Source organism: Ammospiza caudacuta, chromosome 28, assembly GCF_027887145.1.
Source record: "Ammospiza caudacuta isolate bAmmCau1 chromosome 28, bAmmCau1.pri, whole genome shotgun sequence".
NCBI classification, from domain to species: domain Eukaryota; kingdom Metazoa; phylum Chordata; class Aves; order Passeriformes; family Passerellidae; genus Ammospiza; species Ammospiza caudacuta.
In genome coordinates, this window is record NC_080620.1 from 3,851,485 (window position 1) to 3,862,615 (window position 11,131).

The following is an 11,131-nucleotide window of genomic DNA, read 5'->3' on the forward strand; positions in this document are numbered from 1 at the left end:
GCTGGTTCAGGTCCTTCTTCTACCCAGGGTTGGGGTTCCAGAGCTCTCTCCTGGGGGCAGAGAGGGTCTGGGGCACCCAGGGTGATGGGAGGAAAGGGGTGATGCTGCCCAGGTAAAGGGGACTGGATACCCCCAGGTAAAGGGGACATAGATGCCCAGTTTCCAGGATGCCCCCAGGTGCCATCACCATGTGCCCAAGGGTCTCTCTCTGTCCATCCCCACGTTGTTGAAGGTCCAGGGCAGGGATTCCAGAGGGGTCTGGGGCATGCAGGATGCTGGGAGGAAAGGGATGAGGAGGGATTCTGCCCAGGTAAAGGGGACATAGATGCCCAATTTCCAGGATGCCCCCAGGTGCCATCACCATGTGCCCAAGGGTCTCTGTCCATCCCCAGGTCCTGTTTCTGCCCAGGGCAGGGATTCCAGGGCTCTCTCCTGGGGCAGTGGGGCCTCACCCCTCGCTGGTGCCAGCCCAGGTGCCAGCACACGCCCTGAGGCGGGCGTGGAGCGCTCCTGGCTCCTTGGCATCACCTGTGGACTTTGGCTCAGCCCCAGGGTAGAACAGGCTCAGCTCACCTGCCCGGAAGCACAGAGCAGCCTGGCAGCCACAGGCACAGCCCCTGTGCCCAGGCCAGGCAGTGCCAGCCCAGCAGGAACGGGCACCGAGGGGTGAGTGGGGCACCAAGGGGGTGAATGGGGCACCAAAGGGGTGAATGGGGCACCAAGGAGTGAGTGTGGCACCAAGGGGGTGAGTGGGGCACTGAGGGGGTGAATGGGGCACCAAGGGGGTAAGAGGGGCACTAAGGGAGTGAGTGGGCACCAAGGGGGTAAGAGGGGCACCAAGGGGGTGGGTGAGACCCCCAGCACTCACAGCTGGGGTGAGCTGGGCTCTGGGTGACACCAGGGCCGTGTTTGGGTGCCAGTGGGGCTGGCAGGAGCGGGACAAGGACAGGGATGTCCCGCGGGGACAGGGCTGATTGCCTGGCACGTGCCAGGAGGGAGGGCAGTCCTGGGCATGGCAATGTCACCCATCCCACTGAGATCCAGCCACATCCAGGCACCAAGGGCACCAGGGACGCCGTGGCACAGCCCTGCCCTTATCCTGGCAGCTGCCAGAGGTGCCCAGAGCAGGTGGCATGTCCCCTGCTGCAGGAGCTGGGGCTGGCAGTGCCAGGGCTGCCGTGGCAGGAGGGCAAACACGGGGTGAGAGGCCCTGTGGTGTGAGAGGAGAGCCTGGCACAGGGCTCTGATGCAATCCCCTCCTCTGGGGCTCACAGGGTGAGGGCAGAGCTGGGCACGGAGGTTCTGCTGAAGCTTCAGGGCTCCTCAGTGCCCTTCATGGAGGGGCAGAAAGTCTGGAGTGAGGTCTGCGTGTGGCTGCACGGCCACACCACCCTGGCACATTGTGGCACTGGCACACGGCTGTTGGCACCTTGGTGCATCAGGGCATCAGAGCCAAGGGCAGCCCCAGGGCATGGGTGACACCAGCACAGGAATGTGGGGACAGGGCACAGAGCCCAAGGTGGTTCCTGGAATCCCTCAGATCTCCCCGTGCTGAGCTTATCAGGGCCCTGCAGGCACCTCCAACCCCCCCAGAGCCCAGGGCTGCCACACCCCGGCGGGCAGAGCTCAGCTGGGAGCCCTGGGGACATGGGGACCCCTGCCCTGCCAGCTCCATGGACTGTAAGTGCAGCGTGCTGGGGGCTGAGGGCAGTGCCAGGCGCTGGGGGGACGCTGTGTGCCCATGGCCATGCAGGGATGGTGGCACTGAAGGGATGGTGGCACCGAGTGTGGGCAGGGATGGTGGCACTGAGGGTGTGCAGGGATGGTGGCAGTGAGGGATGGTGGCACTGGGGGGGTGCAGGGATGGTGGCATTGAAGCGTGCAGGGAGGACTGGCACTGAGGGATGGTGGCACTGAGGGATGGTGGCACTGAGGGTGTGCAGGGATGGTGGCACTGTTTGGGGTGTGCAGGGATGGTGGCACTGAGGGATGGTGGCACCAAGTGTGGGCAGGGATGGTGGCACTGTTTGGAGTGTGCAGGGATGGTGGCACTGAGGGATGGTGGCACCGAGGGTGTGCAGGGATGGTGGCACTAAGGGATTGTGGCACTGAGGGATGGTGGCACCGAGGGTGTGCAGGGATGGTGGCACTGTTTGGGGTGTGCAGGGATGGTGGCACTGTCTGAGGTGGGCACCACAGGGACATGGACACGTGCTGCGCTGTTGGTGTGCACCAGCCCATCCTGGGGCAGCCCTTGGCTCAGGGTGGGCACAGGGTGGGTCTGTAGCCCTGTGCAGAACCCCCAAAGTGGGAGAACACTGGAAACCACCCCAGATGTCTCATTATAGGGGGATCCCATGCCAGACTGTGGCAATGCCATCTGCTGTGCCCAGCAGATCCCGCAGTGCTTGGCTGGGCTGGGGGCAGCCCAGAACAGGGAATTTGGAGCCCCTGCAGCCCCAGAGCTCCAGAGGGAGCTGAGGGAGGTGAAATGTTTTGGGTGCAGCTCTGGGAGGGGCCGTTCTGCTTGCGTGGAGCCCTGATAAGAGCCCAGCTGGTTTCTGTGTCCCTGCTCCCCTCCTGTGCCAGCGCTCCCCGATCCCCTTCCAGCCGGGATTTCATCCCCTCAAACATGGTGAGAGGCGTGGGCAGACGGTTTGCATTATCCTCGTCATTGGGGGCAATAAAAGAGCCGGAGTGAATCACAGCAGGGGAATTAACAGGTAAATTCAGCTGCAGGAAGAGAAGCTGAGGCGCCAGGGCTGGGCACAGGGCTGGGCACAGGGCTGGGCAGCAGCTCCAGCGGTGAAACATCGCCCGGGGCTGGCCAGGATGTCCCAGCTAATGAAACACACGTGCTCCTGCCCCAGGAAAGGTTTAAAATGCTCTTGGCTGGGAGTTTTGTGGGAGGGAGAGGATGGTGGATCATCCTGGCAAGGCTGGAGGGCACCAGAATCGCTGCAGGAATGAAGGAGGCAGGCACAGAGTGCTGGGGGTGAGCCAGGATGCTCGGGGTGATGCAGGGAACACCTGCCTCACCTGGGCTGTGGCCCCAGGGCTGTCCCTGCTGTCACCGTGGCCTTGCTCCAGTTTTGCTGCACATTCCCAGGAGGCTGTGAATGCCCGGGAATGGTGCCCAGGGCTGCCACACCCCGGCCTGCCAGGGCTCACAGGTGAGGGCAAAGCCGTGGCTGAACCTCAGCAAATACGGCACAGGACGTGGTGCTGCCTGTGATGGTGTTCACAGGGCCTCAGCGTGAGGCAGGAGATGAGGATCCAACTCCACGTTTCAGAAGGCTTGATTTATTATTTTATGATATATATTACATTAAAACTATACTAAAAGAATAGAAGAAAGGATTTCATCAGAAGGCTGGCTAAGAATTGAAAAGGAAAGAAGATGAATGATAACAAAGGTTTGTGGCTCAGACTCTCTGTCCGAGCCAGCTGACTGTGATTGGCCATTAATTAGAAACAACCACATGAGACCAATCACAGATGCACCTGTTGCATTCCACAGCCGCAGATAATCAATGTTTACATTTTGTTCCTGATGGCTCTCAGCTTCTCAGGAGGTAAAAATCCTAAGGAAAGGATTTTTCATAAAATGTGTCTGCGACAGTGCTGCCTCCAGGCACAGCTTGTGTGCAGGTGACGTGTGCCACCAGTTCTGGAGCCAGGGATGGCATCTGGGATGAGGTGGCAGTTGCTGGCTCATGGGGACCCACCTGTGCTGCCCCTCCCTGTCTGGGATCTGCTGTTCCAGGCCTGACCCTGAGGCTGGGGCTGTTCCCTCCTGCCCTGTGTGCCAGGAGGGGTTAAAGTCCCCTCGTTTTATGAGCCATGAAACCGTGTTTATGACCCCAGTTTCTAGAGCTGGGCTATTTGGAGGCTCCTTTCTGTAAATGGCACAAGGAGATATTCCATGCAGGAGTGGCCCTGGCCTGGCACAACCTTTCCCTGCCCAGGATTGGAGCTCCCTCCCTGCCCTGTGCATGTGGAGAGGCCGAGGCTGTTGGTGCCCAGCTGGATGTGGTGCCAGCAGGAGCTTGTGGCTTTGTGGCTGAGGTCCTGCTGTGTAGGAGCTTTGGGGTAGGACGGTCAGGATGGATGGACATGAGAGATCTCTGCAGCCAGGGCGTGGAATTTGGGGTTTATTGCAGAGGGCCAAGTGCAGGGCCCTGCTGGGAGCTGCCAGGCACAGCTCAGAGCAGGCCCGAGAGGAGAGAGGGGTAAAGAGAGAGAAGGCAAGAGAGTGGTAAAGAGATGAGAGAGTGAGGAAGGGTAAAGAGGGTAAAGAGAGAGTAAAAGAGGACGAGGTTCCTGTTACAATACAATAAATCTTCTTCTGGTTGTGGAACTTGGGGTTTATTGCAAAGGGCCTGGGTGCAGGGCCCTGCTGGGAGCTGCCAAACACAGCTCAGAGCAGGCCTGAGAGGAGAGAGGGGGAGAGAGGATGAGAGGGTGAGAGAGTAAAAGGGGCAAGAGAGGGAGGTTCCCGTTCCAATACCATAAATCTTCTTCTGTGTTGAATATTCTGATTCTCACTAACCAATCTAGTACAATATACAAATCCCATAGCATTTCCATACAGCCTATAAGAATCATTACATTACCATACTGTGTTACATTTTAAACCCTAAAAACTCCTCTTTGGGCCCATTCTGCCAGGCTAGTAGGGTCTGCTCTGTCCCTTAGGCCTGCCTGCAAGCAGAGGGTGTTGTTCCATCAAAAGGGGATTACCTTCAGCCAGCCACACCATTGTTTTCCAGTTGTTCAGTAGCTAAAGTATCTCAAAGCTTGCTTTCATTTCAATCTCACTTATAGTTTCCATGTTCCCAAAATCTTTTGCCAGGCAATCATATTTATAAGGCTTTCCTGTTTCACCTTCCCCAGCACTGCTGCCTTTGGTGGTTCAGGCAGCACTGAGTGCCAGGGCAGGTTTGGCTGAGCTCCCTCAGAACCCAGCCAGGCTGGGGGACAGAGGTGGGGTGGATTTCTGTGCTCTGTGGCAGCTCCTGTTGGGAATTGGGCTTTGTGTTCTGGCTGTGCTGCCCACACAGGACAGGCTGGTGTGGTGAATGAACCTAATTCAGCTTTGATTAGGCCAGAGTGGAGGGTGGTGGCAGCTTTGGTTGCTGTTAGTTGCAGGTTGGCTGGTCCTTCTGGGCCTGGTATTTTCTATCAGGAAAGGTCAGTTAGGTGAGAGGCAATGTTTTGTCCTCTGTTGAGGAAGTTAGTTATGCTTAGTGGTGGATTAAAGGGTTAAAATGTCCTAGGGATGTGGACAAGTTTGAGAGAGGAGTTTGTTTTGTGAGGATGAGTGTTTGGGCCACTTTTGAAACTTCTAGGGATAAAGCTTAGAAATTCCATGTCCCAAGGGCAGCGGAACCAGGCTGGGAGAGGGGCTGCATCTCAACCTCTGCTCCTTGTGCTGTTCCTCATGGCTGCTCTCCCCTCCTGCTTGCAGGGCCAGCCAGCTCGAGACCCTTGGCCTCTGCTGAACTGGGACTCTGAGGGTGACCTCAAAACCGAGCAGCGGCCCCTGAGTGGGACAAGGTTGGCACAGCAGTGACAGCTCCCAGGAGATGGACAGGGTCACCAGGCACCTTGTGTTCCAGCAGCCACAGGCCTCGCACAGGCACGACTCCCTGGCAGAGCTGAGGGCCAGCAGTGATGATGATGTGTTCAGCTCTGCCCAGCACAGCAGCCAGAGGGTGGAAAATGGCTACAGCTGGAAGAGGAGGTCCCAGTCACCCTCGTATTTCCTGGAGGGTGGAAGAGATGTCTGGACCCCGTCCCCAGAGAGGGAGTCCAAGCTGGAGGTGGTGAGATCGGGAAGCCTGTACGACCTCAGGGCTTACAAGGGTGAGAGGAAACCCTCCAAGCTCTATGATGACGAGGAGCAAGACCTGTACAGGGTCCCTCCACCCAACATCTCCCCTGAGAAAGCCAGGGAGCTGGAAGATGAGAGGAAGGAGGTGATCCGGAGCCAGGCCATGAGGAAAAGCTCCACCATAGCAGAGAGGTGGAGCTCCATGGATGAGCTGGGCTCCATCAGCAGCCCAGCTGAAGGCAGGCACACAGGCAGTGTCCCCACCAGCTTTGCCATCTGGTTTGACAAACCCTCCCCAGGCAGGGCTGCAACGCCCGTTGACCCTGAGAATATTGACACGGAGCAGATCAACTTCTCTGCGGCTCGGCAGCAGTTCCTGATGCTGGAGAAGACCAACCCCGGCTCGTTTTTCAGCCCAGGGCAGCAGGCCATGTCCCCAAGGCCAGAATCAGTGACAAAAGTCTCCAGAGAAGAGTGGTACAGCCCTGAGATGGCCACAAAGGGTACAAGAGGCTACAGCAGTGCTGGTGCATCGAGCCAGAGCGGGACAGACAAGAGCCTTTACCAGGTTTATGGTGTGTCCTCATACAAGACACCTGAGAAGGAGGAGGTTTATACTCCCAGAAAATCTCACACAGAAAGATCACATCCCATTGGGAAGGTGTCCATCCTGACCAAAGCAGGGTCCAGAGAAGACCTGGACTCTGGCTTGGGTGAGATGTACACTGAAACCACTGCAGGCTACGCCAGTGATGGAAGCACCTCCGAGACCCTCAACGTGGATGTGAGGGCCAGCAGCAACGGGACGAGGGTCAGCAACGAGACACCCATCGAGAGGGAGATCCGCATGGCCTTGGAAAGGGAGGAGAACCTCTGGAAGGAAAGGGGCATCCAGCGGCTGACCTCCAGCAGCGAGCTGGTGGAGATCCAGACCAAGCCTGTCCTCAACATTCACGCGTCTCCCGGGCCGGGCAGGAAAGGGAAGGACAGAGGCCGCGCTTCCCTTTACGTGCAGAGGGAAATCGAGCAGGAAACGAAGCGTGAGGAAGATCTGAAGAGGCAGGGGAGGCTGCTGGGGGCCTATGACAGGGGCACGCAGCAGGAGCTGGAGGAGCGCAGGAAGGTGTTCGAGCAGGAGGAAGCCCCCCAAGAGAAGCCCACTCCCCTGAAGCGGGCAGAGGAGAGGAGGAGCTGGCTTAAAGAGTTTGTGGTGGAGCAACCCTCAAGCCCCACAGAGGACAGCAAGGCTGGGAGAAGCATCCCCAGCTACACAGCCAGCATCGCCCACTTCCAGCTGTCCCAGCCGCGCTTCACCGCCAGCGAGAGGAGCCGGGAGCTGCCCTCGGTGTCCCCGCACGCTTCCGCCAGCGCCAGCAAATGGGGGAGCGAGGATTCCCGGGGAGGAAAACTTCCCAGCTCCACCCAGAGCCCCACCAGCGCTGCTGTCCTGCCCAGGGAGTATTTGAACCTCTCCCTCTGGAAGCCCAAGGTGTCCTTCGTGGAGGACATGGGCACGCAGAGGAGGGAGGATGGCCGCGAGGAGCAGTACCGGCTGCGCACCGGGAAGCCACAAACGTCGTCGCTGATCGAGGAGGAGATCAGGAGTGACCTGCAGAGGGAAGAGGAGCTGCAGGAGCAGCGGAGGAGGCTGATGGACACCTACAGCAGTGCTGCTCCTCAGGAGGGCTCCCGCTCTCGGCACAGCTCTGGTAAGGGAGCACAGGGACGGAGAAATTATTTGGTGGGATGGCTGTAAGGATTCCTCTGTGCTGATAGCAGAATTTTATACCAGCTTGAACTGCTGCTGAGGAGGGATAGGTTCTGCAGGATTCCAAATGCTCGGGTCTTGATGAGTTTTTGTCACATTACAGCAGCAAACAGGGCTGGAAGAGCTCCCGATCTCAGCACAGCTCTGGTAAGGGAACACAAGGATGGAGAAATTATTTGGGATGGGATGGCTCTAAGGATTTCTCTGTGCTGGTAGCAGAATTTGATGCCAGCACACTGGAGTCAGCAGAACTGCTGCTGAGGAGGGATAGGTTCTGCAGGATTCCAGATGCTCGGGTCTTGATGAGTTTTTGTCACATTACAGCAGCAAACAGGGCTGGAAGAGCCCAGCTCATGCATTTTACTCCTTGTTCCTTGACTGGGCCCCAGGCATGGGGTCCAGGCTATGACCAAACCTGCTGGACCTGCTCTGGAGGCAGGTTTGGGGCAGGGGCCTGACACTCCTGTGGGTTCCCACCCCCTGGGAGTGGAACTGAGGTCACCCCCCAATGCTCTTTCTCTCACAGCTGCCTCAGGTGCCAGTGGCAACTACTCCGTGTCCGAGTCTCCTGTCTCCTCTCCTGCCTCCCACCAGCCGGGGATCCTGGGGCTGATCTCGTCCTTCACCCCGCTGAGGGTGACCAGTTCCTCCCAGGGCAGTGCAGAGACCCTCACCCCTGACTCAGCACATTCCAGCCCCTTCGAGGAGCGGAGGAGGAGGGTGAAGGAGGATGGAAAGGTGAACATGCCAAGTGCTTGGGGGGCTTGAGCTTGGGGGAGACTGGTGGCTCTGGGGCTGGAGGTGGCTGCTCCTGACTGATCCAGCTGCTCAGCTCTGGTGGTGGTGGCACCATCAGAGCCAGGCAGCGCCTGCTGTTCAGAGCTGCCAGCACTGGGTGGGACTGCAGAGGAGCAGCACCTTTCTCCTGTGGGGAATCCCGGTCTGAGATGTTCCCCCAACCCCAGGGAGGGTTTAGCTGCACGTGCTGCCTTCCCTTGCCTCTCCTGTGCCCCAGATCCAGCAGCCTGTGGATATTCCCCTGCCAGGCTGCCGTTATCTAATCGTGTTTTCCTCTTTTCACAGTACGCAGGCATCGAACCCGTGGACAAGGTCAACACAGAGGTAAAGCCCTGACACCTCCCACCTCCTCCAGCTCCCCACACTCCTGGAGGCTTTGTGGGATGGACAGGGGGGACAGGATGGTCCTGGGATCACTCAGGTGGACACTGGGTCAGCAGAGAGGTTGGACAGGATGGTCCTGGCTCACACAGGGACCATTTGGGTGGGCACTGGGTCAGGCAGAGTGGACTGGGGAGGTCCCCTCACTCCTGGAGGCTTTGTGGGATGGACGGGGGGGACAGGATGGTCCTGGGACCACTCGGGTGGACACTGGGTCAGGTAGAGCGGGTTTGGGAGCTCCCCTCACTCCTGGAGGCTTTGTGGGATGGACAGGGGAGGACAGAATGGTCCTGGGACCACTCAGGTGGACACTGGGTCAGGCACAGCAGATTGGACAGGATGGTCCTGGCTCCCATGGGCACCACCCAGGTGGACACTGGGTCAGGTAGAGCAGGTTTGGGAGCTCCCCTCACTCCTGGAGGCTTTGTGGGATGGACAGGGGTGGGACAGGACGGTCCTGGCTCCCACGGGCACCACCCGGGTGGACAGTGGGTCAGGCTGGGGAGCCGGCAGGGGGAGTGGGAGCAGCTCTGCAAACCAGCTCGTTGTGAAAGTCTCTCCTTTACAAAGATCCTGCCCGTTGTGGTCTCTGCAGGTGGTGGAAAGCACCCGAGTGTTCCGCCACAAGAGCGCCATGGCCCAGCGCTGGGAGGCGGGGCAGTACGTGCGGGATGAGGACTGAGGGAGCGCCATGGGGGCTGGCCCTGCTCACAACCGCCTGGTGCACGACCTAAATACTCCATCAGTTCCACCCACCGCAACAATCAGAGACGTGAACCCTGCTAATCAATCTGGTTTATTGTTAAACTGATAATCTTTCCATGCAATAGATCAGCTCCTTCCTCCTCCTCCTCCTCCTCCTCCTCCCTGCGGGGTGGAGGAACACTTTTATTTTTTTTTTCTTAAGAGGGAAAAAATTGGATCAGTATCTTTTTAATCACTTCCGCCTGGAGCCAGCCAGGTGAAATCACCCGATAATTCACTTTGCCCCTCGGGAGCTGTCTCAGGCTTACAAAAGAGCTGTTTTATTTCTCAGTGGTTTTAGGTTTTTAAGTACCGCAAGGCTGAGCATTGCCTTGGGGGTACCTGAACTGAGGCCTCTGGATCGGTGTTGCCGTGGGACTTGGGAATCAGCATTGGTTTAACTCCTGTGATCCATGGAGATGCAGCAATGGAATATAAAAAAAATAGACATAATGCTGTTTATTTTGCTAATTTATTAAAGAGGTTTACACTCTCTCGGTATTCCAGGCCTGTTCTGTCCGCCTGGTTTTGCTCTGGTGTTTCAGATGAGCACCGGGATCCCACCGGGCGGGCTTGGTAACACCGGGGTCGGTAGGAGGAATCGCTGCGCGGGGCAGGGGCGGCACCGGGAAATGGCACCGGGTGGGCTTGAAAGTCCCGTTCGACCCCAACCGCGCTGCCCCCGTGCCCGTCCGGCCGGCCCCGCTAGGGGGCTCCCGGGCAGCGCCCGCGGCTCCGGTACGGACCCGCCGGGACCCCGGTACCGACGGTACCGACCCCTTCTGCAAGCACTGACCAAGGTCCGGTTCGGACCCGTTGGGACCCCGGTACCGACGGTACCGACCCCTTCTGCAAGCACTGACCAAGGTCCGGTTCGGACCCGTTGGGACCCCGGTACCGACGGTACCGACCCCTTCTGCAAGCACTGACCAAGGTCCGGTAAGGATCCACTGAGACCCCGGTACCGACCCCATCCTCAAGCGCTTACCGGGGTCCGGTACGGATCCAGTGAGACCCCGGTACCGACCCCCTCTGCAAGCACTGACCAAGGTCCGGTTCGGACCCGTTGGGACCCCGGTACCGACCCCCTCCACAAACGCTGATGGGGGTCCGGTAAGGATCCACTGAGAGCCCGGTACCGACCCCCTCTGCAAGCACTGACCGGGGTCCGGTATGGACCTGCAGGGATCCCAGTACCGACCCTCTCAGCAAATGCTGATGGGGGTCCGGGACAGATCCACTGAAACCCTGAAATGGTCCCGCCTGGACCCCGGTACCGACCCCCTATGCAAGCGCTGACTGGGGTCCGGTACGGACCCGCCGGGACCCCGGTACCGACCCCACTCTGCTGACGGGGGGGTCCCGGTGCAGTCACTGACCGGGGGTTTCCCTGGTGGAGGAGCCCCGGGGAGGTGCCCGGGTGCTGTGACAGGTCAGAGCGGGCACACGGCGCAACCCAGAAACGGGGATGAAAGAGCCCAAACTGGGGTGGTCTGGGGTCTGAGGGAAGCAGGGAGCAGAGCTGTGACCGTAGCTGGGTCACCCAGGACCAGCAGGACAGCTCTCAGTCTGGTGTCATGGTGATGCCACCAGTGCTCCAAAGC

At 59.0% G+C, this 11,131-nt stretch overlaps 1 protein-coding gene across 3 annotated transcripts; it reads left to right on the plus strand.

The window, feature by feature from the left end:
• The first annotated feature begins 1,578 nt into the window (after window positions 1-1,578).
• On the plus strand, window positions 1,579-10,003 carry MISP (mitotic spindle positioning). 3 transcript variants are annotated; one of them, XM_058821042.1, is made up of 5 exons: window positions 1,579-1,680; window positions 5,471-7,545; window positions 8,131-8,342; window positions 8,688-8,726; window positions 9,379-10,003. In XM_058821042.1, the coding sequence occupies exons 2-5, from the start codon at window positions 5,589-5,591 to the stop codon at window positions 9,463-9,465; spliced, it is 2,295 nt and encodes a 764-aa protein (XP_058677025.1). In that variant the 5' UTR covers window positions 1,579-1,680; window positions 5,471-5,588; the 3' UTR covers window positions 9,466-10,003. The 3 variants fall into 3 exon arrangements, with proteins under 3 accessions (XP_058677025.1, XP_058677026.1, XP_058677027.1); XM_058821043.1 differs by lacking the exon at window positions 1,579-1,680 and adding an exon at window positions 2,582-2,723; XM_058821044.1 differs by lacking the exon at window positions 1,579-1,680 and adding an exon at window positions 2,611-2,635.
• Window positions 10,004-11,131: the final 1,128 nt, after the last annotated feature.